The sequence below is a fragment of the Suillus fuscotomentosus genome, assembly GCF_016647785.1.
Source record: "Suillus fuscotomentosus strain FC203 chromosome Unknown F5891scaffold_195, whole genome shotgun sequence".
NCBI classification, from domain to species: Eukaryota; Fungi; Basidiomycota; class Agaricomycetes; order Boletales; family Suillaceae; genus Suillus; species Suillus fuscotomentosus.
This window is the reverse complement of record NW_024539707.1, coordinates 17,994-35,000: the sequence shown is the minus strand read 5'-3', so window position 1 is coordinate 35,000 and position 17,007 is coordinate 17,994. Positions and strand designations below refer to the sequence as shown.

At 48.8% G+C, this 17,007-nt stretch overlaps 5 protein-coding genes across 5 annotated transcripts; 2 read left to right on the top strand and 3 right to left on the bottom strand.

Moving 5' to 3' along the window:
* Nucleotides 1–613: 613 nt before the first annotated feature.
* Nucleotides 614–3,360, bottom strand: F5891DRAFT_988066 (uncharacterized protein; the record flags this gene model as incomplete). Its single annotated transcript, XM_041377975.1, has 7 exons — nt 614–1,003; nt 1,050–1,273; nt 1,320–1,677; nt 1,726–1,844; nt 1,901–2,262; nt 2,314–2,517; nt 2,807–3,360. The coding sequence occupies 7 exons, from the start codon at nt 3,358–3,360 to the stop codon at nt 614–616; spliced, it is 2,211 nt and encodes a 736-aa protein (XP_041216955.1).
* A 744-nt stretch (nt 3,361–4,104) lies between these two features.
* On the top strand, nt 4,105–7,036 carry F5891DRAFT_966704 (uncharacterized protein; the record flags this gene model as incomplete). The annotated part of the gene is made up of 5 exons (XM_041376243.1): nt 4,105–4,470; nt 4,516–4,803; nt 4,852–5,238; nt 5,347–6,607; nt 6,657–7,036. 5 exons carry the CDS (start codon nt 4,105–4,107, stop codon nt 7,034–7,036), a joined length of 2,682 nt encoding a protein of 893 aa, XP_041216954.1.
* Nucleotides 7,037–8,181: 1,145 nt separating this feature from the next.
* F5891DRAFT_1199594 (uncharacterized protein) lies at nt 8,182–9,118 on the bottom strand (the record flags this gene model as incomplete). Its single annotated transcript, XM_041368776.1, has 3 exons — nt 8,182–8,343; nt 8,395–8,487; nt 8,543–9,118. 3 exons carry the CDS (start codon nt 9,116–9,118, stop codon nt 8,182–8,184), a joined length of 831 nt encoding a protein of 276 aa, XP_041216953.1.
* Nucleotides 9,119–10,883: 1,765 nt separating this feature from the next.
* Nucleotides 10,884–12,462, top strand: F5891DRAFT_1219281 (uncharacterized protein; the record flags this gene model as incomplete). Its single annotated transcript, XM_041369381.1, has 2 exons — nt 10,884–11,254; nt 11,310–12,462. 2 exons carry the CDS (start codon nt 10,884–10,886, stop codon nt 12,460–12,462), a joined length of 1,524 nt encoding a protein of 507 aa, XP_041216952.1.
* Nucleotides 12,463–13,849: 1,387 nt separating this feature from the next.
* On the bottom strand, nt 13,850–14,460 carry F5891DRAFT_988062 (uncharacterized protein; the record flags this gene model as incomplete). The annotated part of the gene is made up of 2 exons (XM_041377974.1): nt 13,850–13,907; nt 14,054–14,460. 2 exons carry the CDS (start codon nt 14,458–14,460, stop codon nt 13,850–13,852), a joined length of 465 nt encoding a protein of 154 aa, XP_041216951.1.
* Nucleotides 14,461–17,007: the final 2,547 nt, after the last annotated feature.

Sequence of the window (17,007 nt, the reverse complement as noted above, 5' to 3'; positions counted from 1 at the left end):
CGAGCTCGGAAGTAGTGGGCGACGAACTCTAGATCTGAGGGAACTTCAAGTTGGTCGCGATCAAAATTATTACATAATAAGCTGTGAACACGACGAACCATGGTGCACGACTACTATAACGGGATGACTGTATGTACGGTCACGTACGTTTTTCCTGTACATGGAACCATATCATCATCGACCCTCAGCAGTTTGTACTGCTGAGAGGTGCTGATGACTCAAGTTTTTTTTCGAGTCCTCTTCCTTGTCCGACATTCTCATCTCGAAAGTAAGCGATCTCCGCCTTGGTCTTGCACTGAACTTTTTTTTTCTGTATTCTACTGCAAGATCTTGTACAGCCCCGACCATGCCTACATCTAAGAGAGGGTCCGTGTTCGAACCGAGTTTAAAACATGTCTGAAACTTCTCGGATATGGTATAGTCAGGTCAGGCATCCGTAATGACTGTTTTAAGTACTCCGGTATACGTTTGGCGTTCGTAATACTAATATCTGACTGTTTGAAGCACTCCGGTATGCATTTTAATAATTTATTGTAGGTAGAATCACGAAATTTGTGGGAATCTAACACAAAAACTATGAACTATGCTAAAACTGCGAACTATAGTCCAAATTCTACGTTTCAATAGTCAAGTCGAAATCGGAAAGAATGGCAGTAGACCCCTGTTGCGACCTCCCACAAACAATCAGATGGTCTTTCCATCTATCAAGACTTGCCTTCTCCTCCTCACTGAGAGAATTTAGAAAAAAATTAACGCTATCGAATATCGTCTTGTTCTCAGTCGGCGAGAACTTCTGCTTCGTGAATATTAGTTGGCCTTGTTCCAATAATGCATGCTCCGTTATTGAACATGCAAGGCAGTACGCATGATGCAGTGCCTCACGAGGTGATTGGTGGTTGCCGAGTAGCGCGTGAAGTCCGTGATTCGAGAGCCAGATGAGTTTGATGAGCAGGGTGAATATGAATTTATTCTGGCATTTGTTGTGAATGATCACCGTCCCGTCCTAAGCCTTAGTTAGATCTTGATTTCGAAACAAAAAATAAACATACTTGAGAAAATGAATGTTTGTGCATATAGGCCTTGTCTCGCACAAGACTAGCTACTCGATCGACACGAAATTGATCTGGCGGGATGTTGGAATCGTGTTCGGGGAGCAGGTCGTATGCCATCACCACGTTTTGTCGCGCAATCGTCATCATCGTCGAACGCACTAGGACCACTCCCCGCCAAATCGTCGGCACATCTTTCGGCGTCGATGGCCATCGATTTAGCCCTACTATTCATTCAGTATAAGCTAAAAGAGTCTTCATTGAACTTACCGCGAAGGCTCGGAATGGAAGGCGCTGATGCTTTGATCATATCCCTGACGAGGCGACTCTGGTCCTCAGATTTTGATGCGATTGCATCAGGCGTGAAGATGGTGCCCTTGATAAGGTCTCGCGAGCGGCTGTAGACTTGCTCGCGGTCCGCCGCACTGACCTTGACCTGGATGACAACGTCACTCGACGTTGTAGCCGAGGACGGGCCAGGATTTGGAGTGCGCGTTGGGGATGGAGGCGGGCTGGGATTTGGGGTACGCGTCGGGCATGGGGGCGCCGAATAAGGCGCCAACGACGGCGTTGAGGGCATACGTCGGGAGCGTCGGCGTCTTTCGATAGAGCGCACCGGACCCAAAGTCTGTTATCATTAAAACGTGTAGTAAGATATATAACATTAAGTACTCACATGTATCACGTTGGATACCGGTATTTCGTCCAGTATGGGATTGTGTGTCAGTGCGCGTGCGGCGTCGGCATCACCGCCCAACCAATGAGGTATGGGCCCGATAAGGTGGGAGCTCGGTGCTGAACATGGTGTGTTTGTTAGAAAATGATTTACAATGAAAAGAAACAATACGTACGTGACGCGAGTGATGGAACATTGTAGTTGATGTTTGAGGGACCAGCCCTTGGGGATTGAGCGCCAGACAAGGACTGGGAGGAGGACTGGGCGCTATAGCCGGCAGCAGAGAGAGAGTTGGTGTAGCCGGCGCTAGAGAGAGAGTTAGTGTAGCCGGCACTAGAGAGAGAGTTGGTGTAGCCGGCGCTAGAGAGAGAGTTGGTGTACCCGGCGCTAGAGAGAGAGTTGGTGTACCCAGCGTTAGAGAGCGAGTTGGTGTACCCGGCATTAGAGAGCGAGTTGGTGTACCCGGCGCCTAAGAGCGAGTTGGTGTACCCGGCACCTGAGCTACTATCTCCAGGATTTGAGTAGCCGGGACTCGGCCTATTGTTATTTTGAGTCTGAGTCCGCGACAAAAGAGATGGGAAGACTCACTGATTATATGTACCAAAGGCGTGCTGTCGCTGATGTGGATCGAAGTTAGACATTTCCGGAGGCCGCGGTTGTTCGTCGGGAATATTGATCTGCGTGTCCGCAGGCGCATGGGAAGGGTTGAGACCAGATCCTCGAGGAGGTTTTGGAATTGTGGTTTTACCTTTGCGCGGCGCACGACGTTGGGTACTCATCAAGGTAGAATCACTTGGGGGAGGGCAAAGGGCATATCAATTACAATTCTAATACAAACGGAGATACGCGAATGCAAACAAACTATACAGCTTGTGACTTGATGTACTTGTGACCGTGAGGTCAAAGAAGCGGGGAAAGAAGGGGCGAGGAGGTAAAAAACGGTGTGCATATGACAAACTAACACGGTCTGGAAGAAGGCTATGATGAAAGGGTGTCGCGTGTATTACAACATTCCTTATCAATCAATCAGTGTGGAGTAATAATCAGACACATGAATCGACTTACCACGATAAGAAGTCACATTGCGGTGGCCACGCAAGACGCTTTGGGATGAATTCCAAGGTTATCAGGGGTTCCCAGATATATAGGGTTGTCGTCGTCATCAGGAACCCCGCCGGCAGTGGGGGATCCGGAACCATCGGCCCCGGATTCTACAGATGCCTTATCGACACTGTCATCACCAACAAACCCAGGTTGCAACGAAGACGATCTGGATGCTCCAACCCCATGTTGGAAAGCCTTGCTGACACGTGAGCCTAAGACCTTTGCCACATGCTCAGCTTGGGATGCGACAATCTTAAGAATTTCGCATTCATCTTCATAGACCGCTTGAAGATAGTCTCGGTCATCATCGGCATCTACGCAGTCACGCTCAGAAAAGAGGTTCCTAAAGGCGTGTAACTGGTCGTCTGTGAGTTTGAGCCGGTCTTCATTGTCGGCATGTATGGCATTGAGGAATATGATGAAGCGTTCAGTTTCCTCGATTTCCCACGCAGTCGCCAGCATGCGCTGACGCGCAGTCTCACGAGCTGCAAGCTGTGCCTGGTATCCTTTGTACAGAGTTGAAGGATGCATTTGCGCAAGGCCATTCTCTAAGTATCCAGCATGCTTTATAAAATATAAATGAGTTGTTTGGATGGAACTGGATAGAATAATAATACCTTGAGAAGAGATTCGCTGGATACATAAGGTCTGCGTTCCCGCCCCATAAGACGCGCTGCAAAACGAACCTCGAGTGGAGCTGGGTCCGGGGGGTATGGTACAAACTTCCTGCTCATTCTGTCACGTATAAACTGACGTCGAGCACTGCGAGAAAGATCTGGAGATGCGGGTGGATTATAAAATAAGCTGTTTGATCCCTCAGTAGCAGAAGCCGGAGTCACGGGCGGAGGTGTCTTCTCCGCTGAGGAGATACCTTTGAGGGAAGCACATAGGTCAGAATGTCTGGTATCAGGAGAACTCTCTGAGAGATGGAAAGAATCAAAAAGAGGCGACCCAGGAGCTGAAGAAGATCCCGATAGAGGAGAGGATGGGGGACTGCTTGATGGAGGGAGGCAGTTGCCGGGACTGCTGGGTCGAGTCGGAGATGAAGGTGGAAGTGAGGGTGACATGAACAAATATCAATGTCGGCAAGACAGTGTCTCTCTAGCCTTCAATGCAGGCTGATAATAGTACAGTGAATACACCAATACCCTGTGAATACACTGGCAATGTCAGCAAGCAACACAGCGGAGTTTGAAAGACTAGACTCCAACGCTGACCCATTGCCCAAGTAAATGTGCGTATTATCCATTAAGTTGCTTTGACTTTAGCTTTAGTATGCATACCTTTACCAGGCTGTGTCCCAATTGCAATAGGGAGTTCCCTTCGATCGAAGCAGTCGTTCTGCATCTCAATTCACAGTCTACCTGCTGGCCGCACAAAGCACGTTCACAACAATCAGCCGTTCCCCCTGGGTTGCGAGGTCCGCCATCTAATACCACTGGCCATTGTCATCCTCGCTCTGGATACGTCTTTGGTATCGGTAAAAACCTATATGACAGGTTGCAGGACGATCAATATAATTATCGGCGGGAGATAAACACTTATTATCCTTTCCATGACGAGGGGGAGTGGGAATTAGCTAGTTTCTTGATTCAAAACCTGAATCAGACTCAAATTGACAAGTTCTTGAAGTTGAAATGGGTAGGAGACTCTAAGCACTATTCGACAAGTCTGACTCTTTCACAGTTTAGCACTCGCCCAAAACCATCTTTCACCTCAAAAGATCAACTTCTAGATTGGATGGACGCACTACCCTGTCTTGCAGAGTGGAAAGTTTCAAAACTAGAGTTTACAGGCTACAAGACTGTCCATCCCATTCAGCTCATTTGGCGCGATGCTCTGGAAGTCGTCAAACAACTTTTCAGTGACCCAGTTTTCACCAATAATATTACCTTTCAGCCCCACGTAGTTCATGTTGGGAATCAGCGCGAGTATGGAGATTATATGAGCGCTGATTTAGCATGGAAAATTCAGGTAAGTTTGCCCTGCTTAGTCGACTACTCAAAGATTGATTCCGTGTAGGACTGTCTCCCATTAGGTGCTACACAAGTACCGATCATTTTAGGGTCCGACAAAACTCCCGTGACGAGGACCACTGGGGGACTCGAGATGCACCCCATCTTCATCACCATCGGTAACCTTGATTCAGAAGTTCGCTCCAAGGCCACACTCCGAGCTTGGCGCTGTATCGCTTACATGCCCGTCGCTAAGTTTCGCGTGCATCCCGATTATCAAACCATTCTTCAGGCGCGGCTGTGGCATAAGTGCGTTGACCTTGTCTGCGCCAACCTTAAACAGGCAGCCAAGACAGGCTGCTTTATGCCTGATCCTTCCAGATTTATTCGTTATGTCTATACGCCACTCGTCGCTCACGTATGTGACCTGCCAGAGGCTTGCATGATCGCTGCGGTTAGTAAAAGTGCATCTCCTTTAACAATGGCGTCACAAGAAAATTTTGGTGATGGGGTTCTCTACCCTCCTCGTACTGGGCAACACACGCTACAACTTATCTGTGAGATCTCCCAAACAATTGATGTTTGGGATCTCGACAAATTCCAGAAGGCAGCCAAAGCTGTCCATCTATCTGGAGTCCACATGCCATATTGGCGTGACTGGATCTACGCATGTCCGTCTGTCTTTCTCGCTGGCGAGATCTTGCACACCTGCATCAAATTTTTTGCTGACCATCCGCTCACCTGGATCAAGGAGGTAGTAGGAAAATCCGAACTCGATGCTCGCTACATGAATCAGCATAAGCGGGTGGGAACACGCCACTTCACCAAAGGTATCACGCACGTCAACCAGATGACAGGTCGTGAGCATCGAGATATTCAACGCACCATTGTTGCTTCGATTGCAGGTGTTGCTCCACCTAACTTCATTCGCGCAATCCGTGCCCTCGTTGACTTCATTTATCTTGCCCAAAATCCGATTCATTCTGCAGAAACCTTGTCGTCAATGATGCAGTCCCTTTCAGACTTTCATACATTCAAGCACGCTGTCATCGAGGCCCAGGCTCGGAGGGGGAAGAAAGGTGTTAAGGAAGATTTCTTTATTCCTAAACTCAAGTTGCTCCAAAGCTTCAGAGGCACAGTCGAGAGACTGGGCACTTTGATGCAGTTTTCGGCGGATATGACGGAGCGCTTGCTCATTACTCACTGCAAGGATCTCTTTGTACGAACAAATCGACGAGTCAACGACTTCGTGGAACAGTCTGTACGGATTCTCAACCGCCAGGAGTCAATAGAGCTGTTTAATTTGTACGCACTGTTCCGTTCTCATCATGCATCACTTGTCAATGTGATATGCACTGAGGATGAGGCGGTGACAACCGTCAATCCAGCGCTCTCCTGGGTTTCTCGTGTTCTCCCTGATGAATCGCACTCTGTTCACGGACCTCGGCCAGTTCGTAACCATTTCCTCAAGGGCATTCTTTCCGGAGATGCACTCACTGCCTTCCATCTGACGTCGACACCAGATTTCAAATCTTTGTCGCCCACCGACATTCATACCATATATTCGCTCATTGATTTTGATCATGCACTCTCTCAGTTCATCAAATGTTTTTCTCTTTCCACCGGCGAGCATACCCGCTGGGACCACAAATATGGACGCTTTCATGCATGGAAAAAATTTCGATTACAGCTTCATTTGGCCTTCCGGCCACAGCTGATCATGCCCAGCAGAGTGATCCAGGCGTATCCACCAGATAGCGGATTTCCCCTCGGAAACTGTGATAATGTCCTCGTCGACGTCACAGGCGACGATGGCCAAACCAGTATGTCATTTTTGTTTTTATGTTCCAGCACTAACGAGATTATGTTCAGTAAGTCGTATCGCACAAGTTCGACTTATTTTTCAACCGACTCTTCCACGTGCTTCTGACCTAGTTTTGCCATCATATCTATCCCATCCGCTGCTCTATATTCAGTACTACGACTTTGTCGCCAGTCCCAATGACCGGCCTGAACTCGCGATGTGGACAGTAGAACGCTCATATGTGGAAGACCAACACGGCAAACACAGATGTGGTGGTGTGGTTCCATTGACAAGTGTAACACACACTGTCGAGTTGATCCCAGAATATGGCCAAAAGGTGGACGAAAAGATTTCTTCAGCCATTTGTTTGGAAAGTTATGACCGCTTTTTTCTGAACAATTTTGCGGATAAGGACAGTTATCACACATTGAGTACGGAGTTCGCATAGTATCAGTAGCTCACAATAGCAGCACATATAGTTTTGAATTCGTGCATTAATCTCTGCGAAGCTTTATGAGCGTCACTAGCAGCTAATTATGAGTGGCCCAAGTCTAGGGTTTGTGAATAGCACAAACCCTAGACTAGTAGTTCAGCATCGAGATATTTACAGTGTAACTACAGAAAAATCTGTTCCACCAATCACGTTGCTCCGATCACCAGGTCGTAAGCTCACCGTAAGCATCAAACTTCTTTTTGACAAGCGAAATTTCAAGGCCTTTTGCTGATGCTAGCAGCTACCTTGCCAAGCGAGCGTGATTGCCGAACTTCATAAGTTTGGGCCCTTTACCGCAACTCTCTCACATCGTTTAATTTTCATATATCATCCGTAGCGGCCTTGTCACTCACGTGGCCTATAACGGCACCCACTATCCAAGTTTCCTCTGAATAACAACGTTTACGCATCTCGAAAGTAAAGAATTTGTATTCATCAGATAATCTCATCATAACCATAACACGCCACTACCCCCACATCGCCGGTGGGTTTCTCTCCCGATTTCATCGTCAACGTTCCAAGTAAAGCACGTCGCCCTGCTGAAACCAACGTGGATAGTAATCCATAGCTATTGTGTCCCGACGACGTCGCATGTTACTTGCTTCTAATTTACAGTTACTCCGACCGACGAACAACAAACGTCAAGGTCGTCTGATACTCACTTTTCGGTCACTATTGACAAACAACAACAAAATATGGTTCAGATTACCAGGACTTGCGTCATAGCGCTGTTTACAGCGGCTTTGTAACTTGGGAAGGCGGGCGGTGATATAGGCCCAGTGTTGTCATAGTTGCTTCATTCTGAGAAACAATAGCTACGCTTCTTCTGTCTCTGTGGGGTGCGCTCGGTTCTGGATTAGAAAGCGCGTCGCGTCGCCGAAACCAAGATCCATGACGTGAAGTAAAATCGCATTAATTGAGCCCTGAGTTTGACTTAGTAAACTCGTCCAGTGCCTGACCATGCCGTGAGGGAAACTGCAGGGTTTGTCAATGTTGCGGTCTTACTGACTTTGCGAATCGGGCAGGTTGCTTTGTCTGTCTCGCACTCTTGTGAATTAAGGTATCTCATCCATGATGCGATTCAGTTCTATGTAGATATGTTATGCCTCGGGTTGACGCCTCGTGCTCTTGCTCTTGCCTAAGGCCATCTCTCCCTCTTTTCGTCTAGCGCGACCCGACGTGTATTTCAGTCGTGTCATAATCATGTCGTTTGCTGGCCATGAGTTGCTATAATCTTCAAGGTCCGGGAATTCGTGGAGAGCCTAATACACCATGAGATCACTGACAAAAGCGAGACTGGTGGCGGGTGTCACCTTGCCGCACACAACTTTCAAGAGCGCAGCACTTTGGGCAGAAGCACATTTTGTCGTGTCAAGGTGATCTTCAATGAGCCTGTGCATATATTTCTTAGGGATTTGATTTGTTAGCCGCTTTTCAATACTGAGGGCACGCTCGGCGAACCTTGAACTTCGCGTAGGCCTTTGGATTCCAATCCAAAGCCTCACGAAGTGTGTACCCTCCACGCCCTGGGCGCCCAGGTTCGCCAGCAGGTTTAGGAATCTTCGAATCTTCTGATAAATTCACGCTTGAAGTCGTGGAGTCACTGTCTGACAAAGAATCCGAAGAGCTCGCTGAATCCAAGGACTTAGGAGTTTGAGAATCGGAACGCGTGAAAGCGACCTTCGTTGAGTATGGGGAGAAGGAGCGATCAGAATGCTTCAGCGACCGCTTTGCAAGTTCAGACTCGGGGGCGGGTGTGGACGACGCCCTTATAATGGGAACAATGATACTAGCTTTAGGAACCAGGACTTCATCAGCGATAAGTGTGGTCGAGGGACGATGGACTTTGCCAAATAGCTCAAGCTGGTCCGTGAGCATCGAAGGAAAGGGTGGCGGGGCACTGGGCTCCGAGTCATAGAAAGGAGGAACAGCATCGGAAGTGCGCATGATAATCGTTTGAAGAACCGAATCGGTAAGGCCTGAAAACAGATGCGATATTGCTGCCGACCCCTTTTCCCAACATCTCAAAGTGGCCATGATGTTCGACGAATACCCGTGTGTTGAGACAGAAGGTCGGAACAACGGACGCGCCACAGATGACATCAGATTGCTCCAAGGATTGGCAGACAAGCTCATGGAGCTGGCTCCAGCAGGTGGGGAGATCGACAAAGATGAACATTCAGAAGATAAACAAAGGCGTCAAGTTGAATTATTCGTTCGCCCCAGAGCAGCAAGGTAGATGTAGATGTAGAAAGCACGCGTGTTTAACTTGTCGATATCACGTACGCAGGAAGGTTCAATGAGCTACACGAACGGTACCTACCGTGTCGCTCGGAGGATCGAAGAATCGTGGGGATCGAAGACAGTAAGCTAGACAGTACAAACCGCATGCTCAAAAAATCTTGTGGATTGGCGGTTGAGACTGGAGCAGGTCGCGGTCTCAGGTAGGGTTACGAAGTCCGATGGTCGAGAATGGCTCGAGTTAGTCCCCATTAACTCGAACTAGATGCACACGACCATACAAACAGTCATGCCATGTAGAGAAGGATGAGGACCTAGGGGAGTAACGAGGGACTCGGTACGTTCAAGGCGGGGACATGACCATACAAACAGTCGTGCCGTGGGGAAGGAAGCGAGCATAACGAGGGACCCCTACAACGACGAACTCGGCAATACAAACCGTCGAGTCCGTGTGCAAGGAAAAGTGAAGGTAAATTAAACGTATGCTAGTGAGGATTAATGGACTTGGAACTTTGGAGATGCAAAGAGCCCAACAATGCCAAATAACTTACCTAATGATTTCATCGTATGTAATAATTTCACACGTGACACGTGACACATGCACTTGGTCAGACTAATCTACTGTGCTACTACTTCCTTGAACTTCGACTTGTTCCCCTGGCGCGACGGTATGTACCATCGCGTCCATCTCCCTTGGCTATGGCACGACGGTTTGTATCGTCGTGTCTTTCCTTCATAAGGATGACGATTAAAACATGACGAAGCTTTCGTCGCCTGGAGCTCGACGGTTTTTACCGTCGAGCTCGGAGTCGTAATGCTCGATGCTCTTTCACTTCGATGATCCTAGTCTTCTTACTCCATGGTTCAACGTCCACGATGGACGTCCTATCATACTATTTATTTACGCTTTACGCCGCACGACTGCGTGTACGGTCATGTGTCGTTTTTCGTCGCCCGCTTACCCCTCCCGACTTCAATCGGTCATCGTCGCGTTCCTTTCTCCCCGTCTTTGCCGTTACATGACAGAACGCTGTACTATACCAATTTAACTTTATTTAAAATTGAAAAACTCATCTCGGCCGTTTGTTGATTCCTCCGCGGTGCATAATGTCGTTAGCGTCGCCCGACCCATTCACCTCCCTACTTGAGTGAAATATTTGTACTGTTATCGTCACTAGCTCCATCTTGTCCTCGGCTTTTTCGATTAAACTTCAGTGGTCCTGATCCACATATTCAGTTTAAATCCCGCGTGTCACCACCCTCTATTGTCGCGTTCCGGTTTCACTTCACACACCAAACTTCATTGTCATCGATCCCTTATAATTCCAAGGATCAATCTGCACTCGTTTTCCACCAACTTGTCGCATTAAAACAGTTTGTACTGTCGCGCACTTTCCTCGCTTTCTACGTCGTCTACCGTATCATTATACGCGTCAATCCATAGCTGCTGCCAAATCTAACTCATCGGTTCATCCGAGCTTACTCTTGTTCGTGCTCTTACCTTCACTATTCACCTGTTTGTACTGATTATCGGTGCTTCACAGGCGACTACCATCATTCCATGAGTTCCCAGGTCGTCCCACGGTGTCATATCGAGTCCCTTCCAGTGGAGTTACTGTCATACATATTCACATTAGCCACACACGACTGTGACTCTGAAGAAGGACGCGCGTTCAGTCCTGAAAGTGTAACTCTACCGACTGTACTGGCGTCCGTGAACTCCCGCTGGAGAAAGCTCGCAATATCTGTCCCGACCTTATGGTCAACACTCAGTATCGATCTCAAGGCGCTCGTCCGATCACATCCCAATCACGTATTCACCTTCCATCAACAACCCTTTGATCAGTTGTCGAGTTTTATCACGCGGTCGAAACATTCCTCGCTGGACATCCTCATCGACGCTCGCGATCCAAAATCGCGTGAATTGATAGGGTAAGACGTTCGCCTTATTTACAGCTCAAGGAAGTCTAAACGTCTCTACCTTCAGGTGCATGTCTCCGTCCTCCACTGAAACCAGCCAACTCTATGCAGACTGTTTGCCCCACCTCTTCGCCTTTTTGTTCCTGCAGATGGACCGATGGCGTTCGCTGGAGGTCATCAGCGATACTTTAAAGCCGCTTTGTGCTGCACTTCGACTTCTCAGCTCGCACAACCCGACTCGAAGTGGTTCAGCAGCTTCGCGCCTTGAGTTCATCAAGCTCAAGCGATCCAACGACTTTTACCACGCCCATGCAGAACAATTCCTCCCTCCTATGGAGCTCGATAGTGTCCCGTTCGCCGTCTTGACTGGCGCGTCTGATCAAGACACCATTGCGCCATGTCACTCCCTCCCGAAACTGCGACACGTGGATATCTTTGGTGTTCCGTTGAACTGGGCAGGTTTCCTTCGTACCCTTGGTGTGGGTCACTGCATTCAGTCATTGGAGCTTTCGTACCACGACAGAACTCTCAGGCCAACGTTTGATCAGTTTTCAGCGATAATCAACGCGTGTCCTCTGCTGCGAAGACTTGTCATTCGGGAATCTGGGCCGGTTCTTTCGCAGCCATATCACCGTCGCGGTGTCGTGTCACTTCCGATGCTTGAGGAGCTTCACTTGGGGTACGTGGGGTACGTCGAGACGGATTCATTGATCGCGCTACTCAGTCGCCTTGACGCCCCAAACCTTGTCGCACTTTCCATCGAGGACGTAAATCCCGTCGTTCCACGAACTATCAGCGAAACCGGCACAAACGTTGAAAATCTCCTCAGCTACTGTGCAACTGGCTTCAGCGAGCACCCGGCAGCCGTCAGCAGAACTAGCATGCTGTTTCCAAAGCTTCAGCGATTGTCGCTCAATAGGGTTCATGCAAGCGTCACTGCATTCAGCATCTTCATGTCTGCTTTCTCCGAGCTGCGTGATCTATCGCTACTTCGCACGCCAAACGCGCTGGCAGCTCTGTTGCTGGATGCGGACGCAACTATACCCCGCCATTCCATCACGTCCATCCTGGTCTCCCCGGTCACACAACCGGAGTTCCTGAAGCTGAAGCAACTTAAGGACGTAGGCCTTGTGTTGACGGGAGACGTTGAAGAGTTAAGTCCTTCCATATCTTACCCAACTATATCAGCGAGTCACTACTATGATTGGGCTGCCTGGTGATCGGGAACGGGCGGGTGATGATTTGTTGAAACATGTATTAGTACATCCCGCAGTGTATTATAGAATATAAGTTTGCGTCTACTATAGAAGTTTTTTTTTTGTACATCGATATGTAGTAGTATATGCTGTCGTCTATCTTGTCCTGCGAAAATGTGATCCGAGTCTGCGTGCGTGGTACGTTGCTGATTTCAAAGAGCTGCATTGAAACAAATTCGTAACGTAGACTGACTTATCTTGTGCTCGCAAGCTACCACTTCGCATCGATAAACGATAAACGATCTTCCCGATCGCGGTATTATTACATAAGCCTGAGTCATTTAGCCAATCCAAGTTACTATACAAGTTTCCTTCATCTTTACCTTCAGTTTCCTTGCACACGGACTCGACGGTTTATACTGCCGAGCTCATCGTCATAGGCGTCCTTCCGCTTTCTTCCTCGTCATGTTCGCTTCCTTCCCTACGGGATGACTGTTTGTACGGTCGTGTCACCGCCTTGAACGTACCGAGTCCTTCGCTACTCCCTGGCTTGACGTCTTTGGCCTTCCCCCTCATCCACACGGTATGATTGCATCTACAGTAGTGTGCAAGTACTCAATGAAGTACTTCTCAAGGAAACTACTTATATGCCTAACTTACAACATCCCTCGTGTCCCCACCTTTCTCTCCCAATTTCGTCACCTTGAACGTTCCGAGTCCTTCGTTACTCCCTGATCGACATCCCCGATGGTCTTCGCCCTTATCCGCACGCCATGACTGTATGTACGGTCGTGTATGTCTGGCTAGGGCTAATGAAGTACTTCTCAGTGGACTGCCTCGATCCGTTCTCGACCATCAGACTTCGCCACTCTACACACTACGCGCGTCTTCGATAGATCCAACCCCATCCTTGTTTGTTGACACAACTCCATTGTCTCGAACTGGCCTCTCACTACTCTAAGCAGCCCTCGCGACCCACCGGGAGCTCTGAAACTGTCATGGAAGCGCGGTTTGGATGATAACGAGACTGACAGGCAGTCGGACAACTAGCCTATTCCAAACATCTTTGCTTCCGTACTTAAATTAAACATCTGGTGGCAATGTACGGAATTCCACCTCAAATATAACACGTCAGTTCATATACAACTCAGTTCTGTCGCTTCCGCGCGTCGTTCGAAATAGGACGATGTTTGTCCCATGGTCCTCCGACCACATTGTTCGGTGTGATAATTCCTGCTACCTCAAGTAGTGGGTCTTAAACCTCACTGCACCCCACTATATTCCGCTTGTGCTGGTCACATACACAGTACGTGCTTCAAGCACGCCTATTGACAGGTTTTTTTTTTTGAGAGAGAGGGCTGACTTCCAATGGAGAGATGCATTTACGCATACCATTCGTTTTGTGTGGGAGTCAGTGAACTTTGAACCCGCGGGCTTCTGGCCTAGCGCTGGCGACCGCTAGTTCTTCGCTAAACAAAGTTGTATTTTGGACAGAAGATATATGGTATATGTATATAATCGTACAGGAGAAGGTTTATGTACTAATGACGCTTTGAAAATGCTGCGCAGCTCGTTCCAACCCATCGTTCAATATCAACGAGAACAACCCGCCCACCACTTTGGTCCATGCCCAAGCAACGCCGTCATGACCTCGAGCTTTTCCTCATCAGGACACTTCTGAATAGAACCTTCTTCATCTGAGCACACATAGAGCACCTCGACGGTGTCGATCGGAATGTTCTTGGGTTCTTCATCGTTGACCGAGCCACCGTTTGGATCGAAACAATGTTTCCAACTAAAATCGTCGATGTTCGCCAGCTTCGCAAGGCCTTCGAAGTATTGTTTTGACGTGACACCCATGTCGTTGCGATCTTCCGGTCTGAACTTCTTCGAAAACCAGATCAGCCATTCCTGAGAAACCGCATATCCATAGTACTGGACATGCGACTGCCTTTTTGGACGGGCAATTTCAAACAGTCGGGATGTGATGGAATGCTTCGGGATCGCGGTCTGGTTGATCATTAGTAAGTAAGTAAATGATGGAAGAGGTGATCTACCATTAGAGTATATTATCAAACAATATCGACAGGAAAGAGGATATGTTCTTGATGGACAGTAAAAATGACGAGTGTGTTGTTCAACATTGAGAGGCAGACGAGACAGAGTCGAAGGGCTATTTAAGTGATTGGCCCCACTCAACCACATATCACGAAGTTGTGGGCAGGTGTCAATTCATTGTTTAATCTCCACTAATTATACAAATAGAGGCAAGTCAATCACAGCGCGTTTGATATGCCGCATCCGGAGAAACGCGATCAGATTCGTCCAATTGCCTGTGGAAATCAATGGACGATTAATGCACGAACTGGGGGTCCACATTGTTAAGCGTACAGAATGGTTGGGCAATCACTGCAGCCAGTTGTTGAGAGCCGATGTGTCCGAGGGAAGTAAGGCCGAGAGAGAGAGAGCTGAGAAAGGAAAGGACGATACGGCCGAAGAATAGAGCACATCGAGTGCGAGCGTCTCCAAACGGAGAACGTCGACGACGTGTCAACGTCGGCAATCTTTTCGTTCTTTAAGTATATATATTTTTCATCAAAGCTATTGCTGGCAGACTCACCGTATAAGAGGACGCTGTTTTCGTCGAAACGTCTCAGATTCGAAACGAATACTGAGACGTAAGTACAAGTCCCACTGTAACGTTCGAGCGCAAGCGCTGACGTACATCTAGTCGTACCTTTGTTCTAGGTACAAACAATTGTTAATAGAGATTCGAAACGAATACTGAGACTCGTACCTTTGTTCTAGCGTGTCGTAAAACCTCCCGCGTGTATCGTTCCTCCACAGGTTATGAGCCCTGTCTCCTCCATGGACTTGTCGACTCCCAGCACCAATTCAAACCTTTTTAACATCCCGAAGCTCGCCGAAGATGGCTCGAACTGGATAACCTACAAGGAAAGGACGTTAACGGCTATAGGTGCACGAGGACTTACGAGATATACCGATGGACGAGCTAAAGAGCCTACGCCTTTCGTAAAGAGCTCTACGGGGGCCGTTACGAAGCCGGATGGTACAACACCTACGCAGAAAGAAATCGATGAGCTCGACGCAAAGACCGATGAGTATCAACAAAAGAACTCACTCGTAAAACAGCAAATATTTTGCACGATCACAGATCGGCTGCTGTTACGTGTCCAAAAGTTAGCATCCGCGTCCGAAATCTGGAAGGAAATATGCCACATACATGAAGGCAAAACCGAACTCGTCCAGATAGATCTGAGACGGAGGCTCCAGGAGACGAGGTGCGAAGAAGGTGGTGACGTCAAGGCTCATTTTTCAGAGCTTTTGCGCCTGAGGGAGTCGTTAGCTGGAATGGGGGTAGCCGTCATTGATACGGACTTTCATGCCATCATCCTAGGGTCCTTACCTGAATCCTACCGGCCGCTACTGTCGTCGATGAACGCAGCGGCCAAGATAACGAAAACTCCCCTCTCGCCCTACGAACTCATCACCATCATCACAGAGGAATACGAGCACCGGTTACTCACCGAACGACGTCCCAACAAACGCGGGACCAACAGTGCGCTCTCCGCGAGAACAAATGCAGGGAGGAGCACAAGCTCGCAGAGCTCGGCTCCAAAATCCAACCCCGACGCAGTCTGTACGAACTGCGATCGTAAGGGCCACTGGAAGAGTGACTGTTGGCGAAAAGGTGGAGGAAAAGAAGGTCAGGGGCCGAATCAACGGCAGAGACAAGGAGGACGCACCCAAAAACAAAGTGCCAATGTAGCCAAAGAGCCGGAGCCAAAGGACAACTACGCTTTCGCTACGTCAGACCTCGCAGTCATAGCAAAATCGATGGACGTACCTCCAGAGCGCCGAGGAGCAATAGTAGACTCCGGCGCGACCTCTCATTTCTGCCCGGATAGGGCAAAATTTGTATCCTTCGTCGAGATCGCCCCGCAGAAGATATACACTGCGAATGGAGCTACTGTCAATGCGACAGGACGAGGAGACGTGAGGATGGACTTACCGTTGGGCTCGAAACGAACGACCGTGACGCTAAAAGACGTCCTATATGCCCCCTCCATGGCATTTACCCTTATCTCCACCAATAAGATCGCCTCCGCCGGTTTGGCCGTGCTGTTCGAAGGAGGAATGTGCAGGATACTGTCTGCTCCCCCCGAACGAAGGACGATCGCAGAAATACCCCAAGTCCAGGGACTTTACGCTGTAACGTCCGACCGTAAGCATCGTGCCAACGTCGCCAGGACAAAGCTTACCATCAATGATGTCCATCGTGCCCTAGGGCACGTATCACATGCGGCCCTTCTTGACGCAGTCAAGAAGGGCCTAATCCTGGGCATAGACATAGATCCGGCGCCCGCCATCCAGTTCTGTGAAGTCTGCGTGAAAGCTAAGTCAGCTCAGCAGTCCTTCCCAAGAGAAACGAAGATGCGCGCACTTACATACGGAGAACTAGTCCATACGGACCTCTGGGGACCGGCGCAGACGACGAGTTTGGGAGGCTGTAAATATTATGTCAGTTTCACGGACGACTTTAGCCGG